Genomic DNA, 26,282 nt, shown 5'->3' with positions numbered 1-26,282 from the left:
AAAGACTGTGTGCGTGTGGGCTTGACTGATGGGAGATTTAATCTGAAATGACAAAGTAGAGGGGAGAAAAGAGAGGCAGATAGAACCTGTGTAGGACTTAAATAGGACATTCTCTGAAGGGAAAAAAGAGAATATTCTCTTATTTGGGGTTTTAGGAACGTCGTGATCAACGAGGGGAAACCTTTTAGTATCTTCATGGTATCTTAATGAATGTTACTCCCCTCCAGCTAAAAACAAGAATATCCATCTCGCTACAACTGGACGTCAATCCCTGCCAGTAGCCGTCTTTGGAGGTGGTTTGCACACACTCAGAGGCATACATGTGATGCTGCATTAACCCAATGCCCACAGCATTGTTGGAAAATGCCTACACCTGTCTAATGTGAAAAACACAGGCAGCAGATACACACAGGCTAATGAGATGCTGCGATTCATGCTGCATGAGACAGAAAAAGGCATCTGGAAGGAGGTCGATAGTGCATCTTCTCAGAGGACACGCAGCAGCCTCTCTATACCTCCTGCCTCGAGAAGAGGGGAAAAAAATACTGCAATGCAGCTTCCAGTATACACCAATGGACTTCGCAAGCAGTGACAGCTAACAACGATTTGATTAGTCCAAATTAAATGCGTTAAAACAGTAAGGACACCATTTTTTATTTAAATTGATCTGATTTTAGTCATTAAAAGGATGTAGGGGTGCAGACTGCCTTAGTTTGAATGATCTAATAGTACTGTATAAGCAATGTTTTAATATGCAAATCAAGGCTTGCTGTGCCATTGGGTGTGAGAAATGTAAGGGAAATGTGAGTTATTAGGGAGGGTTTTGAGTAGAAAAAGAGAAGATTGCACACACTTTTTTTCCGGAACTGTTTTTTGTTAATAAAAGGATGTACTGCATGAGCGTGCAGACTGCCTAAAATAGAACTATGCAATATTTTAAGCAGCGTTTTAACATGCAAATTAAGGCTTGCATTGTCTTTTTTTTTGCCACAGGGAGTGAGAAATGAAGTGAAATTAGAGTTATTAGGGAGGGTTTTGTATAACCAAAGTGAAGACTGCATGCGCTAATTGGTTCACAGCAAAATGTTTCAGCATGTCCTTCCTTTCTTAAAATAAGCACAATCTAGTAAACAAACGGAATCCTTTAACCAGCGGCATACATTTCCCCGCTCTGTGGCGGTAAGTAAAGCTGCAAACACTATAAAAACTAACAGAATTAATGAAACTGCTCCACAGGGCCCCACAATAAACAGCACACTGTGTAAACTTAACAGCCAAGTTGTTTTATTAAGAGACAAACGTAAAGAAAAGACAAAAATCGACAGCGGGGAGATATATCAAACTCGAAGAAATCCGTTTATAGAAAGCTTTTCTGTAATGATTGGGGTTGGTGTCCTGACAAATTAGACGTTACCGGCTGGATTCCCAGGAGGACATTTAAGCCTACACAATGAAATCATCGAAAGGTTTCTACGTTGAAAGTCAATTGAGTGGATCAGCAAAAACATAAATGTGAGGTGAGCTATAAAAGTGAGATTGTGTTTACTATAGGATATCTGCAGTGGATTTAGGGTACATCTAACTACATTTACAAATCCCCTGCTCTGACTTTATAGCATCTTCACAATGTAGCATCCTATAATTGTAAACGTAGGAATCTCATTCGGCTCCAGTTTGTTTGAGTTTTTCAGTAGCCCTTTTTCATGATAGGAATTTTCATGTGAATACAAACTGACTTATATGGCAGCCAACAGGTGCAAATGTGCCACAATGACCCGAAAAATGTTCATAAGGAGAAATGCGCCGCAGCTTCAGAAACGAAGCAAATTACAAAAACATAAATGCGTCAAAACACATGCAAATGGAGAAACATCTTCACCAACTTGACAACACATGCACAGTCATTAAAATCGCTGCATAAGCAAAACTCTGCGATTACAATACGCTGCAAAAAGCTCAAAACACAACAGAAACGGGGACACTAACAAGTGATCCACACAACTGTCATTGTTGTTAGAAAGTTACCTAAAATGTTTAAACGGCTCATTTTAATAATGTGATCACATGATTCCTTCCGATATTTCTAAGTTAGCTAGCTTAGCTAGCCCCAAAAATGGCAATGAGCACTCAGTTCCGAGCTGTGTCCCGTTTCAGTTTGTTTTGAGCTTCTTTCAATGTTTTATATTTGCAGGGTTTTTTCTTTTGCAGCGCCTTTAGTTGAACCTTCATATGTTTTGTCAAGTTTTTGATTGTTTTCTAAATGCTGCCCATGTGTTGTCAAGTTGGTCAAGGCGTTTCTTCATTTGCTAGTGTTTTGGCAATTTTTTGTTTGCACCAATCGCCACTGTAGGCTAACAAAGGGGAGACAGGTTTCTTGTAAATGTCAGAATGACGTATTAAGGTGCTCTATAATATGTGACCTGCTCTATCGAAATCAGTCGCATTGACCTGAAAACACATTTTGAGTTGTATACACTGCTGGAAAGAGGATATTCCTAGCTTTCTAATGATATCAGGATTGTTTTTGTACTCCAAATATTAAGCGAAATATGTCAAATTATATAATGACTGCCACCGAGTCATAATGTTGAGAAAAAGGCCTTCAAAGTTTCCTCTTCTCTGGAATCCATCGATCTGATTGATTATTAGCTGAGCAATTGATCAAAATACTACGGAGGGAAGATATTTTTGTTTGGATTACTGGTCTGGGGGAAGCTCGCGAGTGTGTGTGCGTGTGTATACGTGTGTGTGTGTGTTTGTGTAATTTTGCTTTGTGTGTATTGTTTGTTTCACCGGGAAAACCCTCACGAGAAACACCGGCTGTTGTTATGCCTGCTGTGACGTTAAGTTACTCCGTTCTCCGCTTGTAATTATGCAGTTACAAGCTTCAAAGTGGTATTTATCATCTGAATTTGCTGAAACAAGTTTAATATTCTGAAAGCCAAGACTTTGTTTAATTGAAATCAGATGAAAACAAACTGTAACGGACCCTGCCGTGTTATTTATGATTACTCTACGCTTACATTCATAATGTCAGCCGGAGGGAGGGGGGGCGGCGCTGCGGAAGAGCAGCCTGTCATCTTCCCTTTACAAGCTTAAAGAATGTATTTATCGTGTGAGTTTGGAAATAAAAGTTTCATATTCTGAAAGCCAAGACTTTGTTTGTTTAAAATCAAACAAAACACCCGAATCCCGAAAAAATAGTTTTTTACGCAAATCCACGTTTATTTTGAAATGAGCCGTTGCGACTTCCGACTGATTTTGATAGAGCGGGTCACATATGTTACTGTAAAGCAAAACTATTTTGTTTGTATTCTATGCATTTTACAGTAGCAGTATTGAAATGATTAAGACATATGTTGACAGAAGATATTACAATTGTTCCCAAACATGTGTCATCTTCTATCAAACAAGCAGAAGCAAGTGGTCAATTTACATGCAGTTTATCTGGTTTTCACTCAATAAAAAAAAGCAATGAACATCTAAATGTACAGCAAGGAAATTATGTTCTGCATGGGAGAATGTATTCCTGTTCAATGTGTGATTATCTTAAAGATGATATAAGTTGTTTTAAACTGTCTAGGGCTTAAGATTGAAACTGATTGCTGTACAAGTCAAACCAATGGGGAGTAAATCCCTGGTGTCCGGAATCAATCACACCTGCAGTCATTTCAGCTGGTTGTTTACCTCATCGGTGTTGTAAATGATCTGCAGACCCGAGCAGATCATCTCCACCAGGTACAGCAGGAACAGAGAGACGGCATCGATCTGCAGCAATGACAGAGGGAAGGGCAGAGTGGATGAGATACCATTAAAAAAAATGACCGTCATTTGTAAACTGCGAGATACTTCCAGATGTGTCAATACGGCTGTCTCTGATTGGGACTGAGGCGTGAGCTTTATATTAGCTATTAAGCCTTTGGCTTTGGCTTTGGCATTGGAACTGGAATCATCAATAAGGCAATTTACTTCATGGGGAAGTTGTTGCAGAATAAATCAAAGCCTGCGACTAAATGTACTTTTCAGTGAGTGTTTAACATCTTTACAGCTTTTGTTACGAGGGTTTCTGTTTGTCACAAAACTATAATTCTCTATCCATCTCTCTTTGATGTATTAGCCTTTCTTCACTGTAGGAAAGCAGTCTCCATCCCAACGTTTCACACCAAATTGACCTTTGGCAATCCCATTGACAGAAGAATAAGTAGTTTTAGAGCCAATGTAATGCACATCAACCTCTGAGAAGTCAATAATCCAGTTGAACATGCATGCCAATAGTAGATCAATGAAGAAATACATATTTCATGGACTTTTCCTTTGTTCGCACTCAAACAAACCTCAATATTAATTGTAAATGTACATCTTTGAACATTTTGTTTGGTTTTCTGGATGAAAATGGTCTACAGATAATAAATACATTTATTTTCTATGTTTTAGTTCAATCAAGGAGTTATCTTAAATAATCCTTTTAAAATAATACATTGCAATTACTTTACTAAAAAAAACATTACAAATTGGCAAAAGATAATACAAAATAAGAGATTAATGACTCTAACGAAGAATGGGACTATTTGGAATAATAAATATGCTCCGCATGTCATGTGTGTTTTTGGATCTTGGGTGTATCAGACTGTCTAGCTACTTATTTGAACGGGATTATTGAAATGTATTTTGTGTGAGCTGGCATTGTCATCTCATCATACTGTCATGTCATTCATGTGTGTCTCTTGCCTGTACCGAGTCAACACATATTTAAAAAAATTATTTTCATTGGCTGACCTGCAGGTGGTGGTAGTCGCTGTAGGAGTGCACCTCGTCCCCGGTGTCCACATTGAACACAGAGTGCAGGCACTTGGAGGGGTTAGGGTCCTGTTTGAACTGCTCCACCTGGGAGAGACATTCACAGAGACAGATGGTCAAGGTTAAGCAGGAGGCAGGGGAAGAGGAAGGGAAGGAGACACGTATTTTCTCACCACAGTTCAGTATATCACAGTAGCAGACATGAACTCATCAAAAAAACACATTATATGGAAACATGTGTATTAAGACAATGGTAATGATCTCGCCTAATCTCAGTGCGATGTTTTTGGCAGAAACAATACATTTATAAAGTACATGTTGTCATTTTTAGTAAGCCTTATTGCCTTCAAAGGTTTTTGCATCATTGGCCGACTATTCTTTATTACCATGAATCATATTTCAAGTGATCTGATGGAAAACTATACTTATGCACCTCTTCCTTGTTCTGTTCGGGCTTTGGAAACCTGTAATAAGGCACTTTTTCCAATCACTGGTCATTTTAGATTCCAGCATTGGAATAAACTGCAAACACGGAAAAAAGTAAGCCTGACCTATCAAAAACTGAGAGATTCCGCGAAATCTGTGTTGCGTTTCGCACTCCCAGTTGAATGTTATGCACCCTCTATTCAAAAAAGAGAAGGGAGCGAAAAATACAAACAACAAATTGTGTCAAGTGCGCGTGACCTGCTTCGCTGTGCGTGCATCATTTCCAAAGTGCTTCCACAGCAGTGACACACATCTGTGGATAATTATGGATATGCGAAAATTGTTAAAACAACCATCACTAAACGCCAGCACCACTGCATCTACTGCAGACAGTAGCAACAGCTCGTGGTATAAAAATAGACAATGGCTATAAATATTCATGTGAACATAGTGCCATATTCTGCCATGCCTGTAGAAATGCAAACAATAGCACAGATGCTTCACCACGAATGGCTACAAAAATATCTCATATCCCAAGCTTATCAGCAAGCTAATGTTGCAGCTGAAATGTTCTCCAGGTCACAAAGTCAACCTCACATGATGATGTGCTACCAGTTTTCAAGCACAGTAAATATTCTCTTCCCAGAGTATAGGATGGGACCAAGGTGATGATGTAGTACATGGTTTTAATAATACTTTTGCTTTTCAATGTTTGCCATTTCAAACCATGAGCTGGTTCAAATAATATTTGCCTTGATTTGCAATATGTTCTCATTTGTTTTATCAGTACAGTTTTGAAGCTTTTGTGCTTTTCCTTGCCACAGTCCACCACTTTGGACTGGATTTAATATTTCAGGACAAAAAAAAAAAACATAACAAATGCCATAATCTGTTCATTGGGGATCATAACATCAATGCTATTTTTCATTGCTGTTGCCGGCCGCTATTGCTCACGTAAACCTACGTACCTCCTGTAATCTCAGATGCACCCCAAGTCATTTTGTTCTAGAACCGGGCCTGCTAAAAGTTTACCTTTTAATAACAGATGTGGCTATGGTATGGCTACAGTTAGCAAAATGATTAACTGTTTGCAAAATGTTTCTCCATCTCTGTATGGATGCTGGAAAGAGGAAGCTAGTATTTTATCTAAAAGGGCTTTATTGGTTTGCAGAGCATACAGGACTATTATTATTTCAGAAATGCTGCTATATAAGGGTATCGGGACTACAATCATGATCGGAATGAAATGATTGAGTAGTACTCTGCAGGATAAGGACTTTAATTTTAAATGATGGCGTATTTTTTTTGCCTTTCCGAAAAGAAGAAAAAGCCTAGCATGGAGTACCACTTATGGTGATGAAAAGGTTCTTATGTATTTTCTTTCCGAAAGCACCAAAACACAGGACTACATGGATCCATAAACACTCTGGCACATAATAGTTTTTCTCAGATAAAATAAGCTGGCAATAAGTCTGTCCTATGAGTAAAATGTGGCTGATATACTCTCAATGCATAACAATCGTCTCTGAAACAGCAACGGGTCACGTTGAGGGCAACCAAACAATTACTTGCTTCACGACAAACACATAAAAACCCAGAACAAGATGTTAGTTGTCTTTTTTGTTGAGCGTATTGTAGGGGTCTTTGTGTGTGTGTGTGTGTGTGTGTGTGTGTGTGTTTGTGTGTGTGTGTGTGTGTGTGTGTGTGTGTGTGTGTGTGTGTGTGTGTGTGTGTGTGTGTGTGTGTGTGTGTGTGTGTGTGTGTGTGTGTGTGTGTGTGTGTGTGTGTGTGTGTGTGTGTGTGTGTGTGTGTGTGTGTGTGTGTGTGTGTGTGTGTGTGTGTGTGTGTGTGTGTGTGTGTGTGTGTGTGTGTGTGTGTGTGTGTGTCTGTGTGCGTGTGTGTGTTTGCTACATTGACATGAATGCACCCTAAATTACAGCTGGGCCGCCAGCCCCGTCGCACAGAGTTATAAATAATTGGCCCTTTGTCCCATTTTACCTCATTTGTTTCTCTTCTCTTCGCCTCTTCAGCTGCTCTCTCCATCATCGACCCCCCCTCGCTGTCTTCATTTTCAGCCAACCCTCCTTCCCCTCACTTCTACCGCTTCTCTCCCTGTACTTTCTATTTCTTTATTGCTTTTTTTCTATAGATTATGTTCTCCTTTCATCTGCCACACTTCTTCTACCCACCTTTTTCTCTTTATACCTCTCCTCTCAGGAAGGTCATAATGGAGACCCTTTGTCCCACTTTTACTCAAACTGCTCCACTTCCTGCTATCCCACAGCGCCTAATAAGTGTGTGGTGTGTGTGTTAATGGGAATGAAAAAGCTACCTCTGTACAGAGCTAAAAATAGGAGCTGCTGTTTATGTTTCTATAAAAACCCATTTTTGTGAAGGGGTCTCTCTAATTCTCGCTCCAGCAGAGCCACGGTGTCAAGTGGCCCCACTCGGGATATCGTGAGAGGGCCCAGATCGTGCTTATTGTTTGGAGTGCTGCAATGCGCCAATACAGTATGACTTTCAAATTGATGAAACACTTCAAAGTGTGCTCCTCGGTCTGCTTTCATGCATTTATATCACATTTATTACAAACACAAAACTCTTGGATCTCTTTAAACCGATGATTCCTAGTCATCGCTGGTTGCATAGGAGATTTTGCGGGCTGCACGTAACGCCCATATTTGCCTATAAATAGTCAAAAATATGCCCATTCATTCATTCATAATAATAATAATAATAATAATACATGGGACTTATATAGCGCTTTTCTGGAAACTCAAGGCGGTTATTCATGTTGACTGACAGCATGAAGAAGATCGCAGGAAATGACGACAGAACAGTTAAAAAAGACATCTCACACCGTGTCAGATTTTGGTTATTTTGGGGAGGTCGAGATAAATCATATTGTTTGGTGGATGCAGTTTGAACCAGAGAAGCAGCATGTAGGTCGGATCGTCACCAAAATAAATAAATAAGTGGTCCGAAAAAGGTTAATGACAAAAAAAATACACATAGCCTAACCTTCCTCAGGCAGAGTGTTTGTAGCGGGGACAGGAGACCCCCCTTGATGAGAAACTCTAAGAAATGATCGGGGAATCCCTCCGGAGTGGAGTCATGACGACTGGATCTGAATTATTGTTTTGTATTTGTTGGTTTGTGTTCCAGCTGTCGATCAGCAACTATCCATAATCCACCAGTTAAAGGAAATACAACTAATGTGTTGAGTTATATTAGCTGTACAATTTACCACATATGGTGTTCTTAGTTTCCATACCTCCTGTGTTTTACGAGCGACTTATCAAGTAGGTGGTGAACGGCATAAAACATGATTATTAAACATGATAGTATATAAAACCATGCTCGTATCTATACAACCTATATACATGTAAAACGGCATCAGTTTAAAGTAATTCTGTCCTTCTGTTTACCGCATCATTTATGAGAATACATTTCTTAACAAGAGAACATAATCGATGGGTGATCATTAACATTTCCGTATTTATTTATTTCTCCAAGTTATGTTTTTGTGTGCACTGAGGACGAGTCTCAAACAGGCCTTTGTTTAATCATTTTAAGATTGGCTTTAATCAATTTGTGAAAATGAATTATTCATATATTCATATATGATAAATGAGAGGTACTATGGTACTATTTACTTATGGTATTATTTCCACATATTTCTCTCCATTCTTCCTTCTGCCAAAGGTGTCGAAGTTTCTCGTCTCTCCTGTTTTTGTGCTTGGATCAGAGTTTGCGTGGAGGACCGCACATTTTCCCGTCAAGTTTGTTTTTTATAAATCGCAAACATTGCGTAGAAACTGGCGTACGCCATCTTTTGAGCGTACGCACCGTTTATAAATGAGGCCCCTGACCTCTAACAGGTGCACTTTTCTAGTTTGGATCAGCACATATGTTTTGTTGGAAGCTAATGATCTAATAAAAGTATCATCAAACTGTTAAAAAACATGGAAATATTTGTTTTCTTCCCCTCAGTATAAAAAAACGACCTACAGTATAATGCACCCTCGTCTCTTTTCTCAAAGTCAAATGCTTTTGGCTTCCTGAGAAAATAACTCCATTATACCCTTGCATCTTCTGGCTGACTATGTGGGATTTCAAGAAAAAATAAAAACCTTTCCAGTGGACACAGTGACTTTTGCTATTTGCTTGTCCCAACTAAAAAGGAAATTCCTTTAAAAAAAAAAGAATAAGAACATCTCCCCATACTGTACACCACTGCAGTGGGGCCAGCTGCTGTATTTGTCCAGCGGTGTCCCTGTGTCACATCTCCATTTAAAATGCCATGTTCTCTATAAGTGTTGGAGACGGGGGCCGTAACAGACGTTGATCTGTGTAATTAACTGTGTAAATGCAGCTTTGTAATTAAGAGACAGGAAAGCTCTCCCCTAAATGAGGTCGTCAAGGTCGAGGCAAGATGGAACAGAATGGCTTTCAGCTTCTCTGTAAAATAATGTGAGGAATAATAAAGATCTGGTTATGTTTTGGTTATGCAAAATGGTGCGATTTTTCATTCACAGCCAGGTACATGCATCCTGCAAGCGTGCTGTGAAATCGTTCCCCTGCGGAGCAAAAGTCTTTGGCAATTAACAGATTGCCGGTTATTAAGCCTTTAAGATTAGCGCAACTGGCTCCTATTGACATTTGTTTTGATATGAAAGAGGTACCAGATGTGTTCAGTGTGTGATGATTCTGTTTAGTTTTGGTTTTGTTGTGTGCTTTTTTTGTGTTTTCTTCTGTCTCCACCCTCCCTTCTCTGTTTTTCACTGCAGGGTTGGTGTGTGACAAGGGTTGCAGTCGAATAGTCAAAAAATCAGCTCCTAACGTCTAACCCTATCGTCTATTCCTTGAACTCTGAGTGAAACATCATGGGGTTAAAGGATAGTGGATAGGAGAATTCAAAAGGACTTAGGAGAAGAGACTGCGGTACTTTAGAGAATCCAACTGCACTTTCACTTTCCAACGTGTTTATGATGCGCCAGTGGAGGTCATAAATGTGTGTTTGCTGCTGTGGGGAAACTATAGTTTTCTATACAGCGGACTACAACATGGATGTATAATAACAATAAGGGACTACTGTAAACTCATCTAGAGACTCTGCACCATGCTCTGATGCTGTTGTTTTATGCTTTATGAAGGTGGTCAACAGAGAAACATATTCTTCATGACCAAAGTTGGAGTTGAAATAAAAAAGGAAAGTGAAACTTATGCTCGTCACCCTCTCCCTCCGGTACACATTAATACAAATGATCCCAATACGTATGATTGTATGAACTATGAAAAGATCTTAAAATAAATATTGGCTCTTTATTAGTCATTATAAAACAATTCTTAATGCCTTATTCTGCATGACCATATTCTACAATTAATTGGCCATTAGTTGAGAGTTTTTCCTCAATAACCCTCTAATTAGTTCTTATTCATTGCAAGTAAGGAAGTTGTTGTACATGAGTTTTGGTCTTAATATGCTCTGCTCAATATGGGCCTAATAAGGCAGTAGTACCACAAGAATATTAATTCTACCATAATAACACTTATTAACAAGACATAAAATTATAAGTGTTAATTGTGTCTAAATCATTCAAAATTAGGTATTTATATAAATACGTGTTGGGGTATTGACAATTCAGCTACCAATAGCAAGGTGATATTGACCTGTATGTTTCATATTTGCACATTTATATATTTGTATTTTTTTTACTGAAGGTTAGACAGGAAACCGGGTAGGACTACAGGAAGTAGGAGAAAGTGAACTGAATAGCATGGCAGTAGACATCAAAGAGTAGACTGCTACTAATTTTCCCTTTGCAACCTAAAGTGTAAAAGGGTCAATTCCCTCCGAAAGCAATGACTGTGTGTAAGTGTAAGCCTTACACTTACACTGTAAGGATTAGTAACATGTATTGTGTTTATGTGATGACATTTTGAGAAGTTTAAACGGTTTACACACAATGAGAAAATGCGTTAGCATTCGCGCTAGCAATTGCGTTAGCATTCGCGCTAGCGTTAGCATACACGGTAGCGTTAGCATACATGCTGGCGTTAGCCATACTAGCCTGCACCGTTCTTATTATACATCCATGGCCTGTACACATGCTTATTGCACAGCTAGCATTAGCTATATTTACCTTGTTTACACTTGGTGGTCCTATGTGTTAATATGTGTATGTTACACTTGCATGTATGAGATCATTAAGTGCATTGTAACTTATTTTTGTATAGGTTCACTCTGTTTGAATGTCAGTGGACTGCAAATAAGTCAATAAAGGAGCATGGCTGCTCATTCCCTGGCTCTCGAAAGAGTTTGGCTGGCTGTTTAATCTATGTTCACACTGAGACAGTACAACTAGTGATGGGGAGAGGAAGCCTTATGAACAGGGGTGCACATAACTGGTACGCAGGTACGCATGCGCGGCAACAATCTGAAATGCGTACCGTCACTTGTGTCACAAAGCGCATTTGCGTACTGATGTATATGTGAAGCTTTTCCAGAAGGGTTAGATCATCGGTCGACGGAGTCGGTCTCCGTGTGCACAGACAGGGCGGCTGTTAACGTCGGCCTGTACAGCAGCACTGCGCTAAAACAGCTGATCTCAACGTTCACACGCTCTGTGGTCACGAAGCTCTGCACTCTACTACTACCCCCCCCCCCCCCCCCCTCCGTTGACATTCGCGATACAGGGGGCTTCATCATACTCCACTAGCACCCCCACCCGCTGATATTCGCGATACAGAGGGCTTCATGGGAACTTTGAGGGGAGCCGGAAGTTGGAGTACCAAACACTGACTCCAGGTACTCATCTGAGTACCTCACTGAGAAAGTTGTGTGCACCCCTGCTTATGAAGCTTTGAAGCTTTCCAGCCAATTGGTTCGCAAAAGGGTTCATCTCATGAGGCTTCATTTGAACACAAAACCCCCTTGGTCAAAAGTGTGTAAAACAGGCAGATTGGACATCTCAACAGTGTGCTCTATCTCATACCGAGTTCCCAATGGGTAAAGCCTTAGAATAACTCTAAACAACGAACATTAAATCATATGTTCATGTCAACAATATTGTTTTTATTCCAGTTGAATGATTGTGATTGAAAAGCCTAAGGAGGCTGGTAAAGTCTGAGAGGGTGAATCGACAACTCTACCCTCTACTCACTCCTTTCCTGGTGAGGTCCAGCCCACACATATGCTCCATCAAGGATGGTGCTACAGGCCGCAAGGCATTACACTTACAACAAGAATAAGCATGTTCATGTTAATCTAATACAGCTCCGGTGATCCACTAGCACCCCCCCCTGCGTCCCCCAGGTTGGGAACCACTGATCTAGAGAATTCAAACGGCACTTATCATGGCTGCCACTGAGGGACTTCTGGGTCATTTCACTCCGTTAGGAAGGTTCCTAAGAGAAACGGACGATTCGACTTCAGCCAGGGAGTTGGCTGGCTCCTCCCAGCAGCAGACGAGGCACACCTGTTTCCACTCATCTCTTCAACCTGTTGACATAAAAGCCCGGTTCTCATTCCCGGCCAGATAATTCCGTCGTGTTTGACCCTCCTGTGTGTCTCGCTGCTTTCCTCGTCCCTGTGATCTCGTCGCCTGGATTTTTGTCTCCTTTCCTTTCTGTCTCCGTGTGAGCCAGCTTCCTGTCTCCACTGCCATTACCTGTGCCTCTGCTTAAAATAAACGTTTTGTTTTTGACAATCTCTCTCTCCAAGTCTTTTGCTTTGGGGTCCAATATCTCTAGGCCGTAACACAGTGCTTCAGCTCTGAAAGCCCTTTGATGAATAGCAGTTTAGAAATACACCTTTGATCTGCAATACAATGTGTAATTGTTGGGTGCTTTCATGCAAATAGCGTAGCGTGAAAGCAGGAGCTGATTGGAGGATGCCTAACAAACTCACCTTATCAGCCTGTCTCATGTAGCAGTAGAGGATTCCTCTCATGCACTTGATGGCAGAATGCTCCATTTCATGGGTCCGCCCCATATCGTCATCAATGCGTCTGCATAGAGACAGAAAAAGGAAGAACAAAGATTACAGTCTGACATATGGACCAAATACTAAACGGGCATATTGGGCCTCTGTTTCAAGTTATTGCTAACATTTAATGTTGGAAAGTCTCAAAAGGAGATGAATGAGACAGAGATGCAAAATGTCTACGAATAGATACAAAAAGAGCAAAAAGAGACCTAAAATGACCAAAAGACCCAAATTGCTCAAAATAGATTCAAAATGAACACAAAATATCTGGAAAGAGACGTAAAACCAAAACGACTACAAAGACGTCTCATTTGACACCATGGTTCTTGCTATTAGGAAAGGATAGGGGGCCCTTCAGATGTGTGTGCTCAGGGGCCCATTTCCTCATAATATGTCCACCTAGCTGCCCAATGAATAAGTCTTGATTAACTTGAAAGATGTAAATACTAAACAGACGAGCACCAGAAAGTGCCAACCAATTTCCTTTCCTTGGTACAGACAAACTGAATTCAGTTACATTTGTAAATAAACGTTCAAACTGCATTCAAAAGTAGTATTTCAGTATTTATAGGACTTTAACAGCAATCTAGATCGATAATAGTCAGTTCTAACTGGAATCTAAGATTACCACTTTCGAAAAACAACGTGAAAAGCCCAAACCCAAAAACTGGGATCCAAGCAATAAATCAGAAATGGGCAATGTTTGCAGTGTAAATGTAGCATTTGATAACTGTTTAAAGCGGGGATTGAAGTATTCACCTTTTCATCACAATGTCTAAACTATTCATCAGTGGCATTCAATAGTGGCAAAAAATCAATATATTATTTGTAGGGATGCACCGAATATTCGGCCGCCGAAAATTATCGGCCGAAAATGGTTAAAAAGGCCCTTTCGGCCGAATGTCAGAGAACAGGGTTACGTTGGTAAGCTAACGTGTTGTTGTGATGACGTAATCAAAATGCGGAGACAAGCACGGCGCGCGACCATGCTCGCGGCTGGCTCACAGCCAACATGTCTGGCGCTTGGAGATATTTAAAAATATCAGCGAAAGAGGCGCGGATTGCGATTTGTAAAACGTGTTCAGCTGACATTTCTTGAGGGGGTGTAACTGCAAAGACTTTCACCACTTCGGGATTACTCCACCACTTTAAATCAAAACACCCGGACAAATATGCGGAGTAAGATCAAATCACAAGCACTGACAGCAAGAGACTGTTCAGCGCTGCCTCTCATGTGCTTGATGAGAAGAGGAACAGACTTATGACTGATAAAGCAGAGAAGCTACTGTTCATTAAAAATAACCTCCCACTTTTCCTTAATAAGTAGACAAGGCTGGCTTATCATAATCTTGTCTAGTTCTACATGTCTACTCTATACCCACTTTCTTGAACAATTTTCATTGTGAGTTATAATTCACCATCTCAGGTTATCATTAGTGGGAAATGACAGCAGCACAGTGTTCAATATATTGTACTTTCGGTATCTAAATGATACAATGTTGTTTACATTGCTCATGAGGACAGACCTATGGGACAGACCACCTTATTTGCAGATTCTTGAAATTGTAATTTAATTTCTAATTGATTGTGGATTTTGTATCCAGTTTTCACTTTATGTATCTTTATACAATGTTTACTACTTTGCTTATGAGGACAGACAGCCTTATTTACAGATTCTTGAAATTGAATTGTAATTGAATTTGTAAATAGTTACATTCATGTGGATTTATCCAGTTTGCACATTTGTATGCGTGCACTTATAGGTGCATTTGTTGTTGTTGAAGGTCTGGCTGTTACAGTCTTTATTTACACTATTTTGTTGTAGGCCTACTGGCCTAGATGTTTATGTAGTTTTAAAGCACCTTGGCTTTGTTCTGAATGCACTTTGTTGTAGTTATCCAACAGAGAAAAGAAAATGCACTTGACTTGGAATTAATGTACTGTATGCATTCAAAAGTGCTGAATAAATGTTTTATGGACCCATAATAGTGATTATTATTTAAGTTAAGTTTTGCCATAATCATGTCTTTTTCAATAATCAGGCATCTGAACAACATTGATAAAAAATGTATACATTATATATACATATTTCTATTAATCATTTTCGGCATTCGGTTTTCGGCCAACTGTTTCCTATTTTTAGTATCGGTTTCGGCCAAGAATTTCCCATTCGGTGCACCCCTAATTATTTGTAAAGCCTTACAAAAAACATATAACTTTTTAATGGCATACATATCATTCCAAATTCTGAGCACCAACATATTAAATAATGTTTTTACGAGCGTAATCTTGCTAAGATACAGCTCAAAAGTTGATAAATTACGGTGCCAGTGACCCCGGTGTTAGTCAGCATATTGCTGGTGGGCCTCAGAAGCACATTACAAAGGTCATGCAAATAATGTTTTTGAGTATCGACAGAGAAAAGCAGCGCGGCAGAGGTGAAACTTCAATGGTAAATGATACATTAATCACGCTGACTGTTAGATGTGACCCTCCACATCAAAAGGGACTGCAGGCAGAGGATACAGCTTTTCATCTGCCAACGTCCTGTTTTAAAGTTCTTCATTACCGGACTACACATTTTTAAATGTAATATGCATGAGGGAATCTAACATTGACCAGGGGTTACAGTAACAACTTTTCAAAGTTAATTAAAATTAATCAGGAAAATAAAATGGGTGTCAGAAAGGTTAAACAACTACAGGAAAATATGAGAATGAACTTCACTGGTCATTAGAGTTTCAACCTTTTTTGCTTCCCTTAAATGAGCTTGTTTCCAAGTATTGGAAAGGTAACATCCAATATACACATTAAGGTGTTGATTATTCTAATTTTGTCAATTTTCATCTGTCAATTTAAAAAAAAGAAAACGCCATGTCTAATATATATATGTATATATATATATATATATGTATATATACAGTATAGCGTATATAGCGTCAGCTAAGTGCAATGTCATGTAATGTAATGTAATGTAATATATATATATTTATAAAACGGACAAGTCAAATCAAGCAATCTGATTGGTTCTTAGCCGTGATATACTGAGCGTATACCACGGGTAGAATTGTAAGTTACTTTTCACAACAAGTCAGTATCCCTCCGCGTCTGAGAAAAACAGTATACCGTCGGGCTGAAAGGCAAACTGACGCAGCGGTCCAGACATAGATATCAAACGGCAAAACATATTCAGTGTGCAGTTCCTTTGGCATTAGGGCAGGGATATCTAGATACTTTTGAAGGTTTAACATAATGAATTGTGCTACTTTTAAAGCAAGCAACGATGTTTTCAAATCTGTAATCAAAGAAACGCTATCGACCAATCAGATTGCTTGATTTGACTTGTCAGTTTTATAAATATATTTAAATTTCTTCCGTTACGAAACAAACTTACAAAGCATAAAATGGAAACATTCAAGATTAACTTCGACCTCCGGGGGGTCTTACTATAGTATTGAGGAGTGGATTGAGCAGTGCCTATCACCAGAAAAAAAAGCACCTAAACTACGACATGCAGAGCTACGTGAAGAGAAGGTAGACCAACTGGAAAAGTACCACCCTTCAAAAGCTTTCTGATGCGGGTCTTGAAACAAAGCAGAGAAATTATGACCGTTAGTGGCCACAGGTGCGAAAGCTCTCTCCAGAGCTACTGGAAGCCCAATCTCGGGGACCGGAGAAAGTGAAGCAATATTCTCGCCACGCCAAGCAACAGCCTCGAACAACCTCAACCTATACAAGTGACCACGTAAGCCATGCTACTGATGCTGGACAGTTTTTCAGTGGGTGCACAATAAAAAGCAAAATACACAATAATGTAAATAAACAGCCAAATAATGGATCAACGCTCTCTGTCTAATATGTTCGCTTGCTGTTAGTGTTGTTGCATAGCAACCACCTTGCACTATGTTTTGTGCAGAAGACAATGGAGGGACTATTTTATTGAACATCATTATTTACTAATAAAAACTATTTAAATTAGAGTGTGTATTTTTCTTTCATATTGCCACACTTGGTAACCGTTTTATTCGCGTCGGGCCGAACCACGGCCCTTAGCTGTGATATAATGAGCATATACCACGGCCTGTCGTGAGCTATTGCTTAAATATAACGTATAAAGTCTACTTAGAATATGGACTTCAAAGGCCCAGCAAAGACTCACACAGACACTACCACACACTGGGTGTGAAAGTAATGGCACTAGCCAAGCCTGTCAGATGAGAATCATCTTAATTAAATCTCAGTGACAATTCTAATGGAAAGCAGCCATGACTGATGACTGAGATCTGCCGCTGGTCAAATCACTGCAGCACTCTATTTTTACCCTCTGTCTTCCCCTTCCATCCCATTCTTCCACCCATCCTTTCCATCTTGTTCTATCTGTCCTCTTATCTCACCCTTTGTACACTTCACCTTCTTTTCTGTATCTCAACCTTTAGTATCTCCTTCTTTCCCTACATTCCCTTTCTGTCTCAATCCGCCAAATCTCCTTCTCACCCCACTTATTTTCCTCCCTCCTTTCTCGTCTGTCCTATTACAGGCTCATTTCTTGGAAGTGCTCTTTTCCCTCGAAACTAATCACAGAGGAATGCAGGCATCAAGTGCAGAGACGGTTGATAAAGGAGTTTTAGAGCTTTTAGACGATTCTCTGTGAAATCCTAAAGTGTTCTCCTTGAACCAACCAACAATCCCTATGTGTTTGAGAAGCAAAGCCTCCAAATGACAGAGGACGATTAGAGATCAGGGTCAGTAAGCATGAAATAGAAATGAATGGAACAAAACGAGAAAGAAGGGATTGGGAGGGCAGAAGCGTAAACCGATGAAAACTCAGGATTCCCCGTCTGTTCCGCTCTATAAAGAGGCTTTAAGTGATCTATCCATCCATTTTAGGGTTCCTTTACATCAACTCTGCTGTAGTGCTGGTAAAACCACTCACAACTTATATGACAAATATAATAAATCTCAGCTGCAGATCATTTTGTGAAATACAAGGGCATTTGGTTAGCCTAATGGAGATACAGCTCTTCAAAGTAGAGTAGTAGAGTTTGTATATTGGATTTCATATGTCATACGGGTGTGTGAATCTATCTTCTAAGGTGCAGGATCTGTAGGTCAATGTGGTTGGTCCAATCGTAGTTTAGCGACCGTTAATAGGCATGGCAGGTGTGTCAGTCTTTGGGTGTTCTCCACATGTTAATATGGTGTTCATGGGCTATAGTAAAAGCAATACTCAACTGTTTTGGGAGTTTCTATGATCTGCGTTTCAAAAATGAAAAAAACAGCAACCAAGTGAATGGACGATTTTGTTGATTTTTTCACCTTCTGGAAAAAAAGTCTCAAAAATGTATTCTGTGAGCATCATATAATAGAACTCGAGACATCCTAACTAATGTTTTTGCTTTGAAATTCATAACTTTTTCTACCTTTAGGTGTTTAGCTAATCCGGTATTTTCAAACCTCCAAAACTGAGACTTTTGAATAACTGCTGTGTTATAGTCTGGAAAGAAAAACGAGGACGCAAACAGCCAAGTTCACTTCCTGATTGTGTCACAACTTGGCCTTCAACATCAACCTTGACTAGCAGAGGAAAATTTAATTTGGCTGACAAATTACAGGCGCTGCCGACCCTGTTGTATATACTAGCAGCTGGCGGAAGATATATTCTGCATTTTATACTGCTACCAATGCAAATATGATTAGGAGGAAAGTGATGTTTGGAGCTATTTGAGAACATTTTCTTGACCTGTGGCATTAGGATAATCTGCTTCCTACACTGAACAAAAATATAAATGCAACACTTTTGTTTTTGCTCCCATTTTTCATGAGATGAACTCAAAGATCTAAGACATTTTCTATATACACAAAATAACCATTTCTCTCAAATATTGTTCACAAATCTGAAAAAATCTGTGATAGTGAGCACTTCTCCTTTGCCGAGATAATCCATCCCACCTCACAGGTGTGGCATATCAAGATGCTGATTAGACAGCATGATTATTGCACAGGTGTGCCTTAGGCTGGCCACAATAAAAGGCCACTCTGAAACGTGCAGTTTTAACCCTAACATGTCACCCATCTCCTTTGCATAGAGTTGATCAGGTTCTTGATTATGGCCAGTGGAATGTTGGTCCACTCCTCTTCAATGGCTGTGCGAAGTTGCTGGATATTGGCAGGAACTGTCACACGCTGTCGTATACGCCGATCCAGAGCATCAATGGGTGACATGTTAGGGTTAGGGTTAGGGTTAGGGTTTAACCCTAGGGTTTTCGGACCCCCCCAGACCCCCCCAATAAAGCAAAACTGCACATTTCAGAGTGGCCTTTTATTGTGGCCAGCCTAAGGCACACCTGTGCAATAATCATGCTGTCTAATAGCATCTTGATATGCCACACCTGTGAGGTGGGATGGATTATCTCGGCAAAGGAGAAGTGCTCACTATCACAGATTTTTTCAGATTTGTGAACACTATTTAAGAGAAATGGTTATTTTGTGTATATAGAAAATGTTTTAGATCTTTGAGTTCATCTCATGAAAAATGGGAGCAAAAACAGAAGTGTTGCATTTATATTTTTGTTCAGTGTAGTTACAACAGCACACCCATGCCCAGTTTACATAAATAGTCATCTGATATTTTATTTCTTAAGCGTGAAGATGATTCCTGAAACAGCTAAGCACCAATGTGCCTGTATGAATGAATGCAAATGAAGACACCCATTGCCATATGATTCCTTAAAACCTGCGTTCATGCAACACATCCTGCATGATGAAACTGTTAAGAGTGCAAGAGGGAGTTGTTGTGTACTCACCGGTAGGCCAGAGCCAGGGCCCAGGCACTGGCAGCACAGTACAGGGAGTCCCGGACCTTGGCCTCTTTGCAGGTGGAGCATGTTTTGATGGGGAAGAGGCCAGTGGTGGGACTCTGGTAGTTCAGGATGGTTGTCTTGACTAGATAGAAAGAGACGGAGAAGAAGAGAATAGTTGTGACGCAACACCTCTTGCAAAAAGAGCTATGGTATTATTACACCCAACAACATTAGTTGAAAGAACAGGGAAATCAAGTGTAATATGGAAGCTGGCTAGGTAGTAATGCTTCATTAGCATTTCACAAAATAATAAATAAATGACCATGTATGCAGCCAGTGCAGCTTTGTGTCCAAAACACAATTTGCATTCACATCATTACTCAACTTACACTGAGAATGCAGTTTTTGAGAGCATATACAAGTACCTTGATGCTCCCACACACTTTGAATGACCTTCTCTAGTCTGTTTTCACTCCTACACAGGTACTGCTCTGAAGCCACATTGCTCCCATCACACATACTGTAAGTACCAAATGCATTTTTCATCAATTTTCAGATGTTAAAGAACAGATGCTTAGAGCAAGTGTCCTTCAGCTTTGCACAGTCAGCTGGACAAGAGGCGGTCCCAGGGTCAGAGAGGACACTGTAATTGACCACCAGCATCTATCTTTTCTACTTTGTTTTTGCCCAGGCTAGAATGCATTTGTGAAGTGTGGGAATCTAACTTTTATCCAGCTCCTCAAGCTGGGTTACACCTTCCTCCTGGGCCTGTGCACTTCCTCCAGCTGTGCAGATCTTGCCCCTGCTTCATCCTTTCATGCTTATTCACACTCCAAAAAATTACATTAAATTATGTTCAATTTGATTTAGAAAATGTTGGGCCAAGTTGTAAAATTAGGTTAACATTCATGTAATAAAGTGATTATGAGAAAAGCTTGGTTTGTGTAGTGGAGGCATGTACAGTTCACACTGTAAGAGTGTGATAACAGATGGATGCCTTTTCAAGATGAGAAGTGTGAGTGGTGATGTGTGAAGTGTGAATGACAGCAGCAGAATAATACCATCAAAAGTCAATGCAGGAAAATTCTTTTTTCTTGGCTCACCGAGGAAAATCTAAAAACGAAACCATGAATAGATAAGAAAATCATCACGTTTTTCTTTATTTCTTTGATCACATGAATAGCATTTGGGATACAAAATTCCTTGAATGATATCATTTTGGACTAAGAGCACAATTTATTTATTTTTTTGCTCGTCCAGAATATTAAAATAGTGCTGCATTAGCTAACAACAGCCAATGTACTGTATACACAGTATGTGAATGTTGTGCAAGGCATTCACATGATAGGCATGGAGTTGTGCAAGTTGACTTGCGTGTTATGTGCACATACTTCACCAGCTGTTTCAAACACGATCTAGACTAACATGAAGAGATAGAGACATTTCCATTTTGCCATTAGGGTTTTTAGGATTGAATTCAATGGAGTGTGATCAGGAGAGATATCTAGAAACATTCAGAGAAAACTCTCAGAAACTCTCTCTAGCAACTCTCAGCAAAGTCAGGACAGAAACATTGACCTTATTGATGAGGCGTTGTTGACCCTGTTGCTAGCTATTCTATTAAAAAAGTGTAATTGATCGGCAAAAAACAGAGACAAATGCACACTTACAGTATGTGATTATAGGCCTAGGATGAAATTAATTGGTCTAATTGTAGAATTGTATCTTAATTAAGTTAAGATGTAGTTCTGTTTTATGTCATTCAGTTTAAGCCATAAACATATTCACATGCTGATGTTATTGTATTTATTTGCTTTCATACATTTCTACATGTTAATCTACCATAAACCATTTCCCTGAATTCAGTATTTTGTGAGAATATTCTCACAAGGAATACATGTTTGCACAAGCAAAACTTTATGAATATGGCCCCTGGCCTTTAAGGTTTTCAACAAGAGAAGGAGGATTGATGTGAAATTCTACTCCGCTGAAGGAACTGAGCAAACTGGCTCAATTCCAGCACCAATTGTGTTCTACGATACGTCTGACCTCAACCTCTGGTCTCACTCTGAGAGACTTTACTATACTAACACTTATTAAACAGTTACAAAATGCAACTCTCCATGGCCTCTAGTGTTTCCACTTTTCTGCACAGCATCAGAATGAAGAAATGAACCAAGAGAATGAAGAAAATGAACCAAGAGAACTTCTTAATTTGTTTCCTCAAAAATGAACTCTGAGCCCAGCATATTGCTTACATTACATTACATTTGGCTGACGCTTTTATCCAAACCCACTTACAATAAGTGCAAAAACCATAAAGATTCAAACTCTGAACAACAAGGAAAGTGTAGATATATTCACTTCAAGCAAGCCTTAACATTGTAAGGTCTGCTGAATCAGATGCAAAGCCTACATTAAAAAAAAATGCAATGATTTAATTCCCTAGGTACAATCGAAACAGATGCGTTTTCCATCTGCGACAGATGATATGTAGAGTTCCTGCAGTCCTGATCTCAATGGGGAGATACCACCATTGAGGAGCAAGGAAAGCAAACTGGCGTGTTTTTGAGGGGTACCTGGGTCCCTCTTGACGCCGAGCAAAGTGCACATGCTAGAGTGTATGGTTTAACAAAGGCATGGATGTAGGAAGGGGCTGATCCCCTCCCAGCTCAGCCAGTACCAGTGTCTTGAAGCGTATTCTGGCAGCCACTGCCAGCCAGTGAAGGGAGCGAAGGAGAGGTGTAGCGTGGGAGAACTTGGGGAGGTTGAAGAGCAGTCGGGCTGCAGCATTCTGAGTTAGCTGTAGAGTTCGGATGACCACCTCCCCCCCTTAACACCTGAATCTCCTCCTAGAGCACCATTGTGTTCTTTTTAACCAAATATCTCTCAGAGGACGTGGGGAGGGGCTCCTTATTTTCATCTAAAGTAACAGACAGAGTATCAGCACTTTTGAAACAGGGCTGAAACAGAGGGGATTATGGGATGCTGCAATGCATGATCTGTTTGGTATTTCAAACAAACACTTCAGAGACATGTTTTGGATATATCTGAGACCTATAATATATTGATGAAAAACAGTATAATAGGGGACCTTTAAAATACCAATGGTTAGTTTTTTGAAAAAATACCAATACTTGACTTAAGATGTGTATATATTACATGCACTTAAATAACCACGCTAGGTTGGTAATTAGAGAACATGTTGACATGCAGTATAGGGGAGAAGTGTGGTGCAGAGGGTTGTGCGTTGCTGTTCGGATCAAGGGACCACAGGTTCAAACCCCACTGCAGTCAGCATGTCGTTGTGTCCACACTTCACCCGAAATTGCTCCTCGGTATGTAAGTCGCTTTGGATAAAAGTGTCTAACAAGTGACATGTAATGTAATGTAACCTGGGTACTGTAAAAGCTCATATACTGTACATGCAATGCAGTATGTCAGTTATCAGATTTCTATCCCTAATTATGTTGGAATCATTAGTTTGTCTTGGTTGTAGGATGTGTAAACAAATTGTCAGATTAGTTCTATTCCCTACCACAAACACAGAAACAAGCTTTATCTCACAAAGCTGCTATCGTAGCTGTCAAATCTTAGTCTTGGTAGGGTTTTGATTTGGTTTGTTAGTGTTTGAATGTGTCAGAATCACAGTTCCAACAACTGGCTAGTTTTTTATAAATGTTCATAGAATCGAGAAACATTGATAACATCAGGATAGCAGAAAATCTACACATCTTTAAAGTACACCAGACTGAATATGATTGCACTTGGGCAAAATTAGTTAGAGAGGTTTGGATAATTTGAAACCGATGCAGAAGCACTTTTAATGGATTGCCTTATTGGAAGCTAATGTACCTGCAGGAGTCTTGCTGTTCCGAAGTTGTTTATGTTTGGTTGATTGCGCTTATTGTAAGTTGCTTCGAACAGTGGCAACTGAATGATATGTTATAATAATTACAAATATTGTAAACCACCACAACTTTTAGCCATTTTCAATAAGAAACGGCACAGTTTTAATTAGGTAATTTGTAATTAAAAAGACTATTAGTCATGTTGGTTGGGTCACACAAACGATTATATTGAAATATGAGGCAGTTCCTATGTAGCCATTGAAGACATTGATAAGCAAGTTCAGCCAAGCATCTGAACAACTGGGGTGGAACCAGTTTTCCACACATCTTGAGACCTGAATACCACTGGATAAATGCTTAGTAGGTTGGCGTAGGTTCAACATCAAAAAACATTTGAATCCCTGCTTTACAGTGCCAGAATCAGGTTCTGTTCTATTCATTATTTTAGTGTTAATGGCTGGGCAGGGAAGCTCTACAGCAAGTAATGACCATGATCATTTCTTTTGGAATAAGGGAGACGTTTTTTCCGCCTGGGGTTGTGGCTGTGAATGTCTGGCTGCACTAAATGGATGAGCAATGAGCACTAAGATGGTTAAAGTTCCACAAAGTTCACTCTAGGCATTAGCTACAGAGGACAGAACAACGGATGGACGCTCTTAATACGAACAGAATGGAGGCCTCCAATAATATATGCTGAAATATTACATATTCAAACAGAACAGCCTCAGGGAAAGTAATCTATCTGTTTCAAACACACACGCACATTCTCCTTTCCTGCAGAGGTCCCCTCACCGAGGAGTAATCTGTCTGGAGGGATCACTTCATTTTTCATCAGAACATTATGCCGGTGCAAATGACGGGGACATCCATTCTGCACTGTCGTTTGTTACAGAGCTAAGGAGAGATGGAGAGGAAGAGACTGATGGAGAGGGACGATGGAAGAGACAGAGATGAGGGAAAGAGAGATAGAGGGGATGGGAAAAAAGAGGAGGTATGTGAGTGAAAGGAGTGGAAGTAATAAGCACTGGGGGAACGACGGGGGCGGGAATGTCACTCTATCTGAATAGACACAATATACAGGTATGTGTGTATGTGCATGTTTATGTTTGTATTGTGTATGTGTCAATTGAAGGTGACAGTGTAGTTAGTGATGAGATACAGAGGTTGATGGGGTGAATTAAGTGGAATATTAATAAACCTGTCAGCAACTCCACCTCTATGTATCACATTGATTAAGTGCACACTTACATGCATGGACATGTGAAAAGACTGATGACTAGTCTCAGGTCTTGTATATGTTACCCTAAACTTATTAAAGTGAATGCCAAGCTTGTAAAGGTTAACCCTGACTGCAAACTGGCCCATGCACGCTTGTGCCCTTGTAAGGACAAAGTAAATTAAGTGTAAACACGCACGCAGACACACCGAACACACTGAACACATTCATCTTTGGGCACAGGTTAATCTTCAATACGGCTACATCTAGCTATGCAGGAATAAGTCCCAAAACCTTGAAATTATTTAGTATTTCAAGTCCATGGTTTTTTGTATGAGTTTTTTGGTAGATGCCCTAGACAACCCGTTGGTGAAAGTCCAAAGAAACTATGTGTCTAAAAAACTGTGGATAAGAAGTGAATAAATGAGACTACTAAACATCATCGCGCCAAACATTAGCCGCCTTTAGCCTAGCAGTGGTGAAGTAAAGTCATGCAACCTTAATGTAGTTTGTTTATAGCTTGACATTAGCTTTTTACTTCTGGCAATTGCATTGATGCTTCAACAATAAAAAGTGGTGTTTATGCGTGGAAAGGATCCTGCTGAACAAAACGTGTAGGTATCCTAACCCTTTGTTTGCCACAGTGCTAATTTTCAGCTATAATCCAAGATCAAATGGAACAATCCCATTGCTTTTAGTCCAGGGACCCCTTGGGATCCATACAAAACTAGTCCTACAAAAACATGCAATTCCTGCTCCACTCTATTAGGCGTAGATGTACTGTAGCATCTGACAGGCTGTAAGATGTATTGTTGATTACACTCAACAAGAAATAGCTGATAGCTGATGTTTCTGGAAATAGCTGGTCATTGACAAATCTATGAACTGTTCTAGAAAGATACAGCTGTCATTAAAGTACAGTATCTTATTTTTATCAAGTGTATGTTATGCTCATCAAAGGTTTCACTTCAATTCTCTAGGATTATAAATATTTAATGATCTGTCAGTTTATGGCAATTGCATGGTTCTTAAAAAAAGATTTAAGAACCATGATAATTGGCAAACACTTTGCAAACATAGGTTATCATGGGGTGACAGCTATTAAAAAAAGGGAATGATAACATACAATTCGTCTTAAAATAAGTTGTCAAAAAGTCAAATAAGTAAGCCATTGTTTGTAGGTCTCCCAAAGAACAGCCATT

The 26,282-nt window shown here is 39.7% G+C and overlaps 1 protein-coding gene across 3 annotated transcripts in view; it reads right to left on the bottom strand.

The window, feature by feature from the left end:
• phkb (phosphorylase kinase, beta) overlaps positions 1-26,282 on the bottom strand; it is a 192,431-nt gene that overhangs the window by 151,636 nt on the left and 14,513 nt on the right. For all 3 annotated transcript variants that reach the window (XM_079664762.1, XM_079664761.1, XM_079664763.1), the window contains 4 exons: positions 20,017-20,155; positions 13,136-13,235; positions 4,777-4,884; positions 3,688-3,768 (listed from right to left, as the gene is read on the bottom strand). In XM_079664762.1, the coding sequence (XP_079520888.1) occupies positions 3,688-3,768; positions 4,777-4,884; positions 13,136-13,235; positions 20,017-20,155 (428 nt within the window). The remainder of the gene's footprint in view (positions 1-3,687; positions 3,769-4,776; positions 4,885-13,135; positions 13,236-20,016; positions 20,156-26,282) is intronic.

The sequence above is a fragment of the Notothenia rossii genome, assembly GCF_949606895.1.
Source record: "Notothenia rossii genome assembly, chromosome: 2".
In the NCBI taxonomy this organism is placed as follows: Eukaryota; Metazoa; Chordata; class Actinopteri; order Perciformes; family Nototheniidae; genus Notothenia; species Notothenia rossii.
Note: the sequence above shows the minus strand (reverse complement) of the source record. Positions and strands in the feature narration are given on the sequence as shown.